This window comes from Scylla paramamosain, chromosome 20 (assembly GCF_035594125.1).
Source record: "Scylla paramamosain isolate STU-SP2022 chromosome 20, ASM3559412v1, whole genome shotgun sequence".
Lineage (NCBI taxonomy): Eukaryota > Metazoa > Arthropoda > Malacostraca > Decapoda > Portunidae > Scylla > Scylla paramamosain.
Genome location: NC_087170.1, coordinates 16,111,495 through 16,126,229, shown reverse-complemented (window position 1 = coordinate 16,126,229; position 14,735 = coordinate 16,111,495). Strand labels below are relative to the sequence as shown.

Genomic DNA, 14,735 nt, shown 5'->3' with positions numbered 1-14,735 from the left:
TAGTTGTTTTTTTCTGATTTTATTTTTACTTTTGTTTGCAATTTAGCTATTTTGTTTTTTTTCCTTGTTTATTTTCTTTCTTTCTTTATATATTTTCCTTATATATTACTTCACCTCCATTCAAAAAAATTTCATCCTATTAAATCTTTCTTTCCTTCTGACAAACATCATTCCTTATCCCTTCATAACTTACATTATTAAATTCCACTTCGTTTGAAACCCACATGTACCTCCACTCATGACACATTTTCACGCCGCGCTTCTATCCACTCCGTTACATTTGCGTGGCTCGCTCCCGCCTTGCGCCTCGCCTTCACCCTCCACCCCTGCGTAAGTGAACCAGCACCACCAACAGAGGGACAGAGAACTAGGACACGGAAACCTAGTCCAATTTACACTACCGTTCCAAACACCAACATTGAAGATAAAAAAGGGGAAAAAAAAAAAAAACACGTTAAAATTATATATAAACACCCAACTTGGTATTGCAAAGGACCCTGGATTTGTAAAGGAGCCCGGATACACACACACACACAGACACCTACCTTGTCAAATAAACACCTGAATCACCTGTAAATTACGTCTGAATGTGCACCTGAAATTCTCTTGTCGCTTGTCTTTCCGCTTCAGTGTGACTCAGATCCTTACTCACTCTCCCTCTCCCTCTCTCTCTCTCTCTCCCTCTCTCTTTCCCTCTCCCCCCCCCTCTCTCTCTCTCTCTCTTTCTCTCGTGTGTACTGTAGGTGAGAGTCACGTTCAGGTGTGCTCAAGGTAATAAGGTGAAAGGTCTCTGTGTGTGATTTACTGCCTAGATTATGCATTCTCATTTTTTTCCCTCATTTTATTGTCGTTTGTACTGTTCTCTTTTTTATTTTTTCCCTTCTCTGTAATCTTTGTCTGTTTTTCATATCTTATTATCTTTTCGTTCTTTTTCGTCTGTCCTTCCTTCTTTTTCTCCTTCTTCTGCTCCCCATCTTTTTTTTCTTTTCCTTATTTTCCTCCTGCTCCTCCTTCTTCTGTTCCTCATCTCTTTTTCTTTTCCTTATCTTTCTCCGGCTCCTCCTCCTGCTTCTTATCTTTTTTTTCTTTTCCTTATCCTCCTCCTGATCCTCCTTATTCTGCTTCATATTTTTTTCTTTTCTTTATTTTCCTCCTGTTCCTCTTTCTTCTGCTCCTTATTTTTTTTCTTTTCTTTATTTTCTTCCTGTTCCTCCTTCTTCTGTTCATCATTTTTTTCTTTTCCTTATTTTCCTCCTCCTCCTCCTCCATCGCGCCACCTTGTTGCGGCTCCAAGAACTCCAATCAACCAATCAGTCCTTTAATCAATCAGCTTTTTATTCATCCACTTAATCCTCGTTTTAATTTTTCTCACTTTCTTTGCATTCTCGTCTTCGTCAGGTTAGAAATATTAGGGACATCAGAGTAATATTTATTTTGGCAGACTGTACGTATGTATGCTGAGGCGTGTGTTGCTGCTGCTGCTGCTGCTATTGTTGTGTTATTATTGTCTTGCTGCACGGTACGGATATAGCTAGGAATACATTAACTCTGTACTATTCTATACTATACACTATATACTATACTATACATGGGATCACTATTTAATTTCTACTGTTATTATGCACGTTACAGAAACAAGAGTATTCCAATGAAGGCCTGTGTGTATTTTAAATCGCTTCGTCTCTCGTAAGGACTGTTTTGCAAAAGCTACAGAAATAATTAGTCAAGTTCTCATCTTTTTTTTCTTTTTTCTCTCTCTGTCAACTTGTCACTGAACTTGAGAACACTCTAACTTCTATAACTTCCAGTAGACCCTGTTAGATGCGTTTAATGCCCTGTTGAACTATGACTTTAATCACGAAAACACACTTGAAAAAAATAATAAAATAAAGTAAAATAGTCTTCTCTGGATATTAATCAAAATGTGTAGAATGAACTCAGCCACGAACGGACTCAAGAAAACGCAAATGAAAACCCCAATGTTAACCTAACCTACACTGGAACCTATTAAACATGTAGAATCCTTGTTAAACTCTCACCGGAATCATGAAAACACTCTTGAAAGCTTCCCTCCCATATAACTTCCACTAGCGCCTGCTGAAAGAAGTCGAGAACAGACGCCAAGACATTCGAGAATCAGGTCACGAGATTGCAGGCGTAAGATTGGCGGCAGGTTGGTGAGCGGCGCCTTGGTGTTCCCTCATGGGTGCACTCTGGAAGCTGGCAAGCAAATTTATGTAGCAGGAGCGTGACGTGATGAGATACTAAACTACTGACACCCATTTCCAGCCACGGACGGAGGCAATTGGGTGGGACTGGGAAGGTGGGGAGGGTGACAAGCGGCACGACCTTCCCTCCCTCTCCTTCCTCTCGTTCTTCCCCCTTCCTCCCCTTCCTTTCCCTTCCTCCCTTTCCTCTCCTCCTCCCCGTCTCGTCCCCTCAGCCGTAACTGTAAATGTACTGACCATTGCCATAGCGACTCGGGACCACCTGAAGGTTGCCTGTTGATTTACCTGTGGCGGGTCTACCTGTGCCTCTCTCCTGGTCACGGTCACAATGGCACCCCTCCCCCGTGTTTCCCTTGAAGGAGGAAGGGGTGAAGCCCATCCCTCCCGCCACGGTGCTCCAAAACGGGAGTGCTGTAGGGTCTCCGTCTGGTTTTGGGGCACGTGTGGGTAGGTATCCTCCTCCTCCTCCTCCTCCTCCTCCTCCTCCTCCTCCTCCTCCTCCTCCTCTTCCTCCTCCTCCTCCTCCTCCTCCTCCTCCTCCTCCTCTTCCTCCGCTGCCTTTCACATCAAAAGTCAAAATTCCACTTCCAACTTTCGTTCCCTCTCCAGTTCCTCCACTTCCCTCACGTCCCCCTCCCCCTCCAACTCCCACTCCCCTTCCTCCCCCTCCCTCCTTCAATCCCCCAACTCCCACACTCAAGATGCCAGTACCTACCCTCGTTCCCCCTCCTCCTACCATCGTCCCCCGATCTCCTCCACTTGTCCCCCTACCTCCTCCTCTCGTCCCCCCTCCTCCCCTCGTCCCAGAACCACCCCCAACCCCCACCCCTAGAACTCCACTCACGACTCTGGTTCCCTCACCCCCCTGCCCTGCTCCCCCTGCACCCTGCACCCCTACCCATCCCTCACATCCCGGTAGGTGCCCTCCCCCCGTGCCCTGCCATCCTCCTGTACCTTGCCCTCCCCCCGTGCCCTGCCATCCCCCTGTACCTTGCCCTCCCCCCGTGCCCTGCCATCCTCCTGTACCTTGCCCTGCCCCCGTGCCCTGCCATCCCCCTGTACCTTGCCCTCCCCCCGTGACCTGCCATCCCCCTGTGCCTTGTCCTGCTCCTGTACCTTTCCCTGCCCCTGTACCTCCCCCTCCCCCAGTCCCCTGCCATCCTGCCGCTGTAGTTACCCCTACCCAAGCGCCCTGTCCCCTTCCCCCAGTTCCCTGCCATCCAGCACTAATCCCCTGCCCCCCTGTTCCTTGTCCTCCACTTCCCCCTCCTTTCTTCCTCCCAGCATCCGGCCCTGTAGTCTGCAACCAACCCCCTGGCAACTTACTCTGCACCCCTGAGTCTCCCCCTATCCCTTGCTGCCCTGTACCGCGTCCTCCACTGAACGATAGAGGGGGCCGCGGGAGGAGGTATGGCAGGGAGAAGGGCTTGGATCCCCTTCCACCTATGATGGTGTAGCCGTTTAAATTGATGCCATAGGGGACTGTCGTGGACGCAGGAATGGTGTTCTGGTCCCCTTCTTGCCACGGTGTTACCCACGGGTCGCCATCCTCTCCCTGCGCCTCAGTGTTGTATTCATACTCCCCTGGGCACCTCCCTCCCCCAGAGCATGGCCTCACTGTCACCGCCACGACGCCCCCCGTCACACCTTTGCTTCCTGTCACTCCCCCTGCCTGCCAGCCCCCTCCCCCTGCTGTCACTCCCACCTGACCCCCAGTGACACCTTTGCTTCCTGACCCTCCCCCTGCCTGCCATCCTCCTCCCCCTGCTGTGACGCCCCCGTGGCCCCCTGTGGTTCCTTTGCTTCCTGTCACGGCCCCTGTCTGCCACCCTCCTCCTCCTCCCATGCTCCCACCTGAAGCCCCTCCAGCTGATCCCCCTGCTCCTCCCGACACACTGCCTCCTCCCGCTGACGCCCACCCCTTGGAGTTGGTTCCCCCGCCCCCTGAATGGCCATCCCCGCCTGCCAAGTGAGTATTTCCGCCTCCTGAATGAGTGCCCCCTCCCCCGAGGTGAGTGTTACCGCCCCCTGCGTGGACACCCTTTCCCCCTGTGTGGGCACCCCCGAATTGAATGTTCCCGCCTGAATGTGTGTTACCACCTCCTTGTTGGTTCCAGTTTCCTCCCGTCCCGCCACTCCCCCCCGATACCCCTGCAGCACCTGACCCACCTCCACCTCCCCCGCCCCCGCCCCCAGACGCCCACCCTGCCCCTGACATCCCTTTCCCTATTCCTGCCACACCACCGCTGCCCCCAAACGTTCCTACCCCTGATGCCCCGTTCCCGCCCCCGGACACACCGCCTTGCCCTGCCACCCCTGTGCCTCCTGCTGCTGACCAGCCTGCCCCTCCCCCATGCACGCCTCCCGCACCCCCTGACGCGCCCCCGTGCACCACGGTGGCCCCGGGGAAGTTCACACTGATGGACGCCCCGACGGCATGTCCGAATTTGTTCTTCCCCGCGCTGGTGGAGTCCTTGTTGTGAAGGCCTTTGCCCACGCTTGAGGCGGAGGAGGAGGAGGAGGAAGAGGAGGAGGAGGAGGACCCTCCAGCACCCCCAGCCCCTCCAGACCCTCCAGATCCTCCATCAAAGGGGCGGGCACTTCCAGGGGCTGTTCCAGCAGGCCGGGCAGTGTCCTGAATCACGCCATCTCCTGGCTCCGTGTGCAGATACTCGTTGCCCTTCTTGCTACTGTCCAGCGCCGTCAGGATGATATTCCACGCCCCGTAGCCCAGCGAGGCTCTCTTGGTGGTCTCCCTTGCATCGGTATCCTTCACGGGTCCTTCAGGATCCTTCTCTGGGTTTTCAGGGAGAGGGGAGCGTAGGGCCCTGAAGAAGGTAGACAGCGCAGGAGAAGTGGACGAATCATCACTGCCCTGTGACTCCTCCTGCTTGCCAGAGGACCTGCGGGGTGTGGAGACCAGCTGACGTGTGGTGCGATGTGTCGGATGCGTGGAGGAGGTTCCCCTAGGTCCCGTAGGTTCCTTGTGAGGGGAACTAAGGGACAGTCCTGGCGGGGGGAGGACCGAGTGAGACTGTCTTGCATCCCATGAGTCCTGAGGGGAGCGGCGGGCCCTGGAGATGCGAGGCAGGGTGGAGGGAGAGGGATGTGGTGCCGCCAGGACGCAGGTCGCCGCCGCCGTCCACACCACCGGCAGAAAGGTCCTCTGTGGGCAAATCAAAGGAGTGAACACTTGAGAACATCATGATATGGATACATGGCACAGAAAACCCTTTAAAAAGACATGGAACATCCTGGAAGTACATAGAACACTTCAGAAACACAGGGAACACACAAATAACACTTCACAAACACAGGGATCACCACAGAAACACACAAACACCTCAGAAATACAAGGAACATTTCTAAAAAACAACACAAGGAGCACTTCAGAAACACATGGAACACCTCAGAAACACACAAAACACCTCAGACGACAAAGAACATAAGACACGTGGAATACTGAACACATGAAACACCTCAAAAAAAAAAAATCAAAGAATACACAACGCGAGGAACGTAAAACACTTTGGACTCTTCAGAAACACAAGGAACACCTCACCAACACACACACACACACACACACACACACTTTGATTAATGCATATGTAATTCAAGAAAGATATGAAATACAAATGAAATCAATAAGAAAACGCACGACAACATAAAAATATAAAAAAAACATAGAAGAAAAGGAAAAGAAAGAAAGAAAGAAAGAAAGAAAAAGTTGAAAGAATGGAACATGACCTTACTTTAGGAGAGGAAAAAAAATAAGGTAAAATCACCACATACAGACAGACAAAGGAGGGAAAATATTGTGAGGAAAATGATAAAATGTGACTATATGTGTCCATGAAAAAATAAAAAATAAAAAACGAGGACGAAATATTAATGGAAACGAGAGAGAGAGAGAGAGAGAGAGAGAGAGAGAGAGAGAGAGAGAGAGAGAGAGAGAGAGAGAGAGAGAGAGAGAGAGAGAGAGAGAGAGAGAGAGAGAGAGAGAGATTCAAAATAAAACCATAAAAAAAATATCCACGAAAGAATGTTACGAAAGATTGCAATAAAAAAAGAGACTGATGCAAGAAAACAACAACAAATAAGTAAAAAACAAAAATACAAATACTGAAGGTGTAAAGCAAAAAAATAAATAAATAAAAAGTTCCTCCTGTCATTCCGAGGTGAAAGAAAATGGAAAACGGGAAAAGGATGATGAAAGAGAAAATGAAGCCGTGACGGAAGCTGCCTTATAACAGAAAACGGCTTGAGGCAGCGGGAGGAATGTCATAGAAAATGTGTAGCTTTACTGGCAATAATAAGGAGAAGCTGAGGAATGTGCAGCGTCCCCCTCACGTCTCTTGGTTGTCGACTCTTGGTTCCCGGTTCTTGGTTCTTGGCCTTGCGTCTGTGAATAGCAATTGTCTTTCCTTGCAAGTCACACCAGCGAGAACATCGACACACACACACACACACACACACACACACGGTACTGAGAATGAGTGAATGACAAAAAAAATATGACAGTAATAATAATAATGATAATAATAATAATAATAATAATAATAATAATAATAATAATAATAATAATAATAATAATAATAATAATAATAATAATAATAATAAATACATAAACAAATATATCATTGTCAATAAATAAAACACCCAAACCTGAACTAATTTAATTATAAAAGCAAATTTTCGGCCTTAAATGAGAGAGAGAGAGAGAGAGAGAGAGAGAGAGAGAGAGAGAGAGAGAGAGAGAGAGAGAGAGAGAGATTTGATGACTGAATAGAAAGATATGGACAAAACACACACACAACACACACACACACACACACACACACACACACACACACACACATACAGCCAACAAGTCATATTCCGCGCATGACGGCCCAGACACAAGGCGGCATGAAGTGAGTGAGTCGCCGTGCTGCTAATGACTGACTGACTGAGTGCCTGCCGAGGGGCCCTACTGACCGTGACTGTATTTTTCTCTTACTTCTTTCTGTCTCTTGTACGGTCACTGGATTACATATCGTGATTCAATGACTGTCAAGTTCCGGGACACTGCCTCCCCTCCAGTGCCTTCCCCCTGCACCACTCTCACCACTCTCACCACACGCACTCATGCTCCCTTACCATGGCGGCGAGGACAGGTGGGAGAGGCTGGCCAGGTGAGAGAGAGAGAGTTCTCACGCACGTGGCAGCTTGACAACTGACTGGCTGACTGACTGACGGGCCCCCTCACGGAGTAGGGGACTAGCTGTCCGTCCTCCTGCCTGTTTAACTGCTCGCCTGTCCGCCTCCCTGATGAACTGACTGGCTCTCTGGTTGCCTGTTGCCGCCGTGTTACCAGGCAGGGTTGCTGAGTGATGGTCAGCGGCTTGGTTGGCGGGTTGCTGCCTCAGGGTTAACTGGCGGACTGACCGGCGCGCTGTCCCACTCGTTAGAGAAATAACCACCAGGGGAGGGCGAGCCGCGGCCTTGTGGTGATGGTGGTGGTAGTGGTGGTGCTAACTAGCGGCGATTACAGGGGTCACTTCCTCACGTCACTTCCTCGCCACACCTTTCACTGCTGGGGCAAGGGGTGACCAGGTGAGTGGCCAGGTGAGTGGCCAGGGAAGCGGTGGAGGAACTGCACCGGTAGAAGCCCCCGCGCCGACACGTGCGGTGCTGACGGGGCGACGGTGATGAGAGGAGCTGTTTGAGGGCAGAGCGGAGAATGAGGAAGAGGAGGAGGCACTGCCGTTGGCTCACAAGCTTATATACACCGGCGACACAGGTGGTGCCTCGCTTTCCGGCTCAACGCGTACAGTCGCACCTGAAAACCCCGAATTTTTCACCCCCGCCTCTGTGTCACACGGGGGAAGCAATTCCGAAAAAAAAAATCAGACAATTACGAAAGAAAACGGTATGGGAGACAGCAGGAGGCCGCTACAACACGCCGCGCAACAGCTCCCCGCCCTGCCTACTGTGGCGGCGCTGTGGTGGAATGGGGCGGGAGTTTGCAGGGTTCAGAGATTAAGATTCGAACCCAAGCGGCGTGATTATTGCTACGGGAACCTGCCTCTCTCCTTCCCTCCCCCTCCCTCTCCCTCTCCCTCTCCCTCGCGCCGCCAAGGTCGAAGTCAAGTGTGCGGCGCGCGAGGTTCACGTGTTTAAAATAAAAGGAAAGAAAAAAAATGTTCGTGATGGATTAGTTCAGTTTGAGTCATGATCTTGTGTGTGTGTATGTGTGTGTGTGTGTGTGTGTGTGTGTGTGTGTGTGGTACATCATTTGTCATTCTTCGTTTTAAATCTTTTTCTTCCTGTTTTCTGCGTTTTTACTTGAATATTTTTGCCTTATTTTATCTTTTTGTGCTTATCATCTTCATTTATCTTATGTATTTGTATAAGTATTCTTTTGTTTATTTATTGCTGGGCTGCTTATTTGTTGCCATTGTTCTGATGTGTTTATCTGATTATTTTTTTTATTTTATCTTTTTTTTCCGCGGTGTTTAATTGCACCTTGTTACTTTCTTGCTTATTATTTATTTGAGGAAACACCTGGCCTGATTGTTCCTGCTTATTATTATTATTATTATTGTTATTATTATTATTATATTACCATCATCACCATCATCACCATCATCATCATCATCATTATCATCATCATCATCATCAACATAATAGACGTGATATAGCTTTTATAATTAACAAGAGATGAATAGATATCAGGAGGAAGAGAAGACAAGGAGGAGGAGGAGGAGGAAGAGGAGGAGATAGGTATCAAACAATCTCTAATACCGTTCCGTCAGATCTCCATTCATTTCTCTCATTCCGTGTATCCATATATATCTGTCTGTCTGTCTGTCTTTCTATTTGTCTGTCTGTCTGTCTGTCTGTCCGTCCGTGACCTTGACACCAACTCTCTCTCTCTCTCTCTCTCTCTCTCTCTCTCTCTCTCTCTCTCTCTCTCTCTCTCTCTCTCTCTCTCTCTCTCTCTCTCTTTCTGATAATAAATCGCTTAAGTTCAGATGTGAAAAAAAAACGAAAAGTAGGAAAATTAAAACGAAAAGTAGGAAAATAAAAACGAGAGAAGAAAAAAAAACAAGAAAATCTCATCTTACACTGCAGGAAATTGTAAAGTGAAAAAAAAACAAGACACGATAATGATGTGACGAAAATTACGTTACAAGAAACTGAGAGAGAGAGAGAGAGAGAGAGAGAGAGAGAGAGAGAGAGAGAGAGAGAGAGAGAGAGAGAGAGAGAGAGAGAAACCATTATAGCACCGTAACAAGAGCGTGCACTAAGAGAACGAGGCAAAGAAAATCCACGAAACAAATTAAGATAAAAAAAAAAATTACGTCATACGAGAGAGAGAGAGAGAGAGAGAGAGAGAGAGAGAGAGAGAGAGAGAGAGAGAGAGAGAGAGAGAGAGGAAGACGGGAAGCATGTGATAACAGCAGCAGTTAAATCAGCAACCCAGGTGAAGATGATGACTTTTGCTACACCTGTTTGCTGGGAAAGGAAATGACTCGTGATTTGAAGGGTGAATATTTGCAAGTTCAGGTGTGTTTAAGTGAGTGTCTGGTAAGATATTTTGGTTTTAAAGTAATGGAGGAATCTACTACGAGGTTTACTTACATCCGTTTGTGGGGGGAGAGTAGGGGGAAGAGAATTGTAAGTGTGGTTCGTTGGTGAATGTTTGTAAAGTTTTAAGTGTGTTTCAAGTGAGCGGTGTGTGGTGAAGCATTTTAGTGTTAAAGTAATGAGGCTGTATGAAGTTTCTCTCTCTCTCTCTCTCTCTCTCTCTCTCTCTCTCTCTCTCTCTCTCTCTCTCTCAGGCGTGGGTGATGCCAGTTCAAGGTCACAATAATAAAACAGTTTCGCCCAAGTAACGTTCTCACTTTTCTCTCTCTCTCTCTCTCTCTCTCTCTCTCTCTCTCTCTCTCTCTCTCTCTCTCTCTCTCTCTCTCTCTCTCTCTCTCTCTCTCTCTCTCTCGGTTTTTTTTGTGTGAGTGTGTATGTATGTATGAGTGTGCTCTGCTCCACCCACTAGCCACATCCTTCCACCTCTAACTCCACACTCCACCTTCCCCACCCACTTGTTCACACAGTTTACTCAACATTACTTTCATAATTCATAATCTTGTTTTCACTTTTTTTTTTTTCATCGTTATTATCCCTACATGTCCCACCTTCCTTCCTTCCTGCTCCCCTCTCCCCTCTCCCCTCTCCCCTGTTCCCTCTGCCTCCCCTCTCCGTTTTTTTTTTTTTTTTTTTTTTTAAGAGTATGTCCTTGTATTTGGGGTTTTATTTATTTTTTCTCGTGTGTGTGTGTGTGTGTGTGTGTGTGTGTGTGTGTGTGTGTGTGTGTGTCCATTTTATTATTGTATATTTATAAATTTTGCTCTGTATTCAAGTTTTTTTTTTGTGATGGTGATAGCGATGATGATAGTAATAATAATAATAATAATAATAATAATAATAATAATAATAATAATAATAATAATAATAATAATAATAATAAACAAAAGCATAAATATATAAAACAAATTCCAGATAATCCATAAATAAAAAAAAACTCAACATTCCAAATGTGCAAGGAGGAGAAAGAGGAAGAGGAGGAGGAGGAAGAGGAGGAAGAGGAAGAGGAGGAGGATGAGGAGGAGGACAGAGAGCACAGGCACCTCCCTCACTCACTGGGAACACTGTGGAGGGGGAGGGGGGTGGGGGTGGCAGTGGGGGAGGTGGAAGGAGGGGGAGGAAGGAGATGACAAACAAAGAATACTTGGAACAAAGAAAGAGCAAAAAAAATAAAAAATAAATAAATAAAAATGATAAGAGAAAAATAAGAAAATGAGCCAAATTGACATAGGGCTCAAGGAAAGGTGAGAGAGAGAGAGAGAGAGAGAGAGAGAGAGAGAGAGAGAGAGAGAGAGAGAGAGAGAGAGAGAGAGAGAGAGAGAGAGAGAGGTGACGGAAAGAATATCCATGCACGCTGCGTTAAGAAAATATAAAATAAGAAAGATATCTCCTAAAATAAAGAATTGTTGATTTAAGAAATTCTCAAAGGAAAAATAAAACCAACTTTCCCGTAAATAAGAGAAGTAACGGCGGGGTGACGGTTGGGAAAGAATTCGAGGAAGCGGTAAAGAATAATCATAAAATACTACTACTACTACTACTACTACTACTACTACTACTACTACTACGACTACTACGACTACTACTACTACTACTACTACTACTACGACTACTACGACTACTACTACTACTATACTACTACTACTACTACTACCAAACTCACTAGTAAAATAACTAATAATTATAATCATAATAATAATAATGATAACAATAATAATAATAATAATAATAATAATAATAATAATAATAATAATAATAATGATAATAATAATACTAATAACAGCAATAATAATAATAATAATAATAACTGCAATAATAACAACAACAACAACAACAACAACAACAACAACAACAACAACAACAACAACAACAACAACAACAACAACAGCAGCAGCAGAGGTAGTGACAAAAACATTCCAGAGAGAGAGAGAGAGAGAGAGATAGAGATTGAGAGAAGGGGGCGGGGAACTTGGAAGGACTGGAAAGACTGGAAGGGAAGGTCATATACAATAATTATAGGTATAGCTTTAAATTAACTAATAAATAACTTAATTGCCAAGGAGGAACAATTAATCTCAGGATCCTTGGCGTCTCACAAAGGCCACAGGAAGCAGGAATTGGGGCAAGAAAGTGGCCCATTTTTAGGTGACCAGCTGCTCTCTCTCTCTCTCTCTCTCTCTCTCTCTCTCTCTCTCTCTCTCTCTCTCTCTCTCTCTCTCTCTCTCTCTCTCTCTCTCTCTCTCTCTCTCTCTCTAAAGGACCTTCCATGTGGCCAGTGCAGGTAATTGGCTCGAGTAACAAGCAGGTAAGCGAAGGCCACAAGTATGATTTGGGCGATTCCCGGACATGCAGGTAATTTGGCCAACGGGACAGGTAAGGGGACAAAAGGGGACAGGTGGAGGTGGGTGTCGTTTTCTGTATGAGCACAGGTACGGTTTCAATATTTCACTCACAAACATACACATGCAAATATATATATAAACATTTTTTTTTTTTAGTTCCTGCCAAAAATTCAATGATAAACATTCTAAAAAACCATTGGGATTCAATTTTTGTCAAGCTGAACAATGGGAGTGACCGAGATTGTGTTATGTTAATGCTATGTTCCACCACACGCTGCCCTCTGTGGTGCTGGTAGCGGGAAGTGGATGGAAATGTGGATGGATGGATGAGGTGGACTGGGTGATGTGTGGATACGAAGTGGAGTGGACATGTGATGGTGGATAGCGAGAAATAGGGATGTGGTGATGGAAAGTGGCTTGTAATGGGAAGTTTTAAGAGGAAATATACTGTCTCTCTCTCTCTCTCTCTCTCTCTCTCTCTCTCTCTCTCTCTCTCTCTCTCTCTCTCTCTCTCTCTCTCTCGCGACGCTCAAGTAAGCACCCTCACAGCCCTCCTCCTGCCGGCGACCTTGAGTCTGTAGATGTGGCCTTGTGCTTTTTGTTTTTTGTTGTTTTGTTAGTTATGTGTGGACTTTCCGTATGTTCTCTCTCTCTCTCTCTCTCTCTCTCTCTCTCTCTCTCTCTCTCTCTCTCTCTCTCTCTCTCTCTCTCTCTCTCTCTCTCTCTCTCTCTCATTTAATGTTACGTGTGTAAATTGAAAATATATAGAGCGAGAAAGATATAAGCAAGAAAAAATTTTGATAGTTGGAAATGAAGAAGGTGAAGAAGAAAGACAGAATAGAAAAGAAAAGGAAGGAAGAAGAAAAGAAACACACACACACACACACACACACACACACACACACACACACACACACACACACACACACACACACACACTTACAACACCGTTTCCCACAGTACTTCCACTCAATGACTGAACGCATGCCATCTGTTTTTTTTTTTTGTTTTTTTTACATACATACACGCATATATACATACATCATATATACATCGTACATTTGCTCATACATATATATTATAATGGGGTGACATGCAAATCATTCTGTACCCTTGAAAAATTAAACTCGAACACACACACACACACACACACACACACACACACACACACACACACTTTATCGACTTTACTTTCTCACATAAAAATATATAAAAATAAAGCTTTTCATCCATGTCAGAGAGAGAGAGAGAGAGAGAGAGAGAGAGAGAGAGAGAGAGAGAGAGAGAGAGAGAGAGATTTACAAGAACAAGGTCGACTAAAACTCCTTGGTGTGGAAACAATGTCATATCTGTTTCTCATTGTTCACTCTCAACCCAGAACCCTCCAACCTTATAGCCTTCCATTGGTTCTTAATGCTGCATGGGACTTGGAGGGTAAAGAAATTGGTTCCCAAATAGAGTGGTAGATGAACGGAATAGACTCAGTAATCAGGTTGTTAGTGCTAAGTTCATAGGGAACTTTAACCCTTTGATTGTTACTCGTATTTGGTTCACCTTTCCTTAATTACCAATCCCTTTTGATCTACAGCCATCTTCTATCTTTAAACTGGGTCCAAATTGCAAAATTTATTATGTTTTCATCTCTTTTCTTGTAAGTGCTTACAAAGACTTCATGCATTACTTCTGGCGCTGTTCATTATTTCGTATCGCAGTGAAAAAAATAAAATAAATAAAAGATTAGATGAATTCATGGATCGAGATGAAAGATGGAAACAGGTATGCATATTTTATAAGGCCACGTGTAGACCTGGTGACTTCTTGCAGCTTCCGTTATTTTCTTACGATCTTTTGTTCACTACGTATGCAGTGAGTTAGTTTCATGCCACGCAGTAACACAGAGGAAGAGCAGGCTGAAGGAGACGTGTAGTTGTTCTTGGTCCTTATGTACCTGTCTGTTTGTGAGTTACGTGTGTTGCCTCGACTAAGAGTTAAGGAAAGATTATAAAATGTAGGACAGTAAAGATGATGATGAATAGGGGATGAAATATGTAAGAAGATCAAAGGGTTATTTTTGAGAGTTATAGAAAGATTGACTGGCAGACTAATAGATTCATAGGTAAATTGATGGATAAGCCGACAAACAGATAGACAGATGAATTGACAGATGGACAGATAGATAGAAAGAGATAGACAGTCTTAGGAAAATTGTACGAAATGTGGAAAAAAATAATTGGTTTGTGCTATTTCTTTTTTTCCGTTCAGATTTCATTAATTGGTACAGTGTAAGTTCTCTCTCTCTCTCTCTCTCTCTCTCTCTCTCTCTCTCTCTCTCTCTCTCTCTCTCTCTCTCTCTCCTCTCTCTCTCTCTCTCTCATTACACTTTCACCTTTGTTTTTCACCCTACCTTTCTTATCATTACATCCTACGCGTCCTTCCCATAACCTACTTCCTCCTCCTCCTCCTCCTCCTCCTCCTTCTTCTCCTCCTCCTCCTCCTCCTCCTCCTCCTCCTCCTCCTCCTCCTCCTCCTCCTCCTC

General features: G+C 45.6%; 1 protein-coding gene across 1 annotated transcript; it reads right to left on the bottom strand.

Annotated features, from left to right (window-relative positions):
- Window positions 1-1,760: 1,760 nt before the first annotated feature.
- LOC135110118 (uncharacterized) lies at window positions 1,761-8,490 on the bottom strand. The gene is made up of 3 exons (XM_064022074.1): window positions 7,368-8,490; window positions 3,073-5,394; window positions 1,761-1,814 (listed from the first exon to the last, which is right to left on the bottom strand). The coding sequence occupies exons 1-3, from the start codon at window positions 7,368-7,370 to the stop codon at window positions 1,761-1,763; spliced, it is 2,379 nt and encodes a 792-aa protein (XP_063878144.1). The 5' UTR covers window positions 7,371-8,490.
- Between the last annotated feature and the right edge of the window lie 6,245 nt (window positions 8,491-14,735).

Coding starts and splice junctions, on each gene's coding strand:
- LOC135110118 (XM_064022074.1), bottom strand. Junction 1,815..3,072: donor GGGGTGAGGGAACCAGAGTC/GTGAGTGGAGTT, acceptor CGCATCTAACAG/GGTCTACTGGAAGTTATAGA.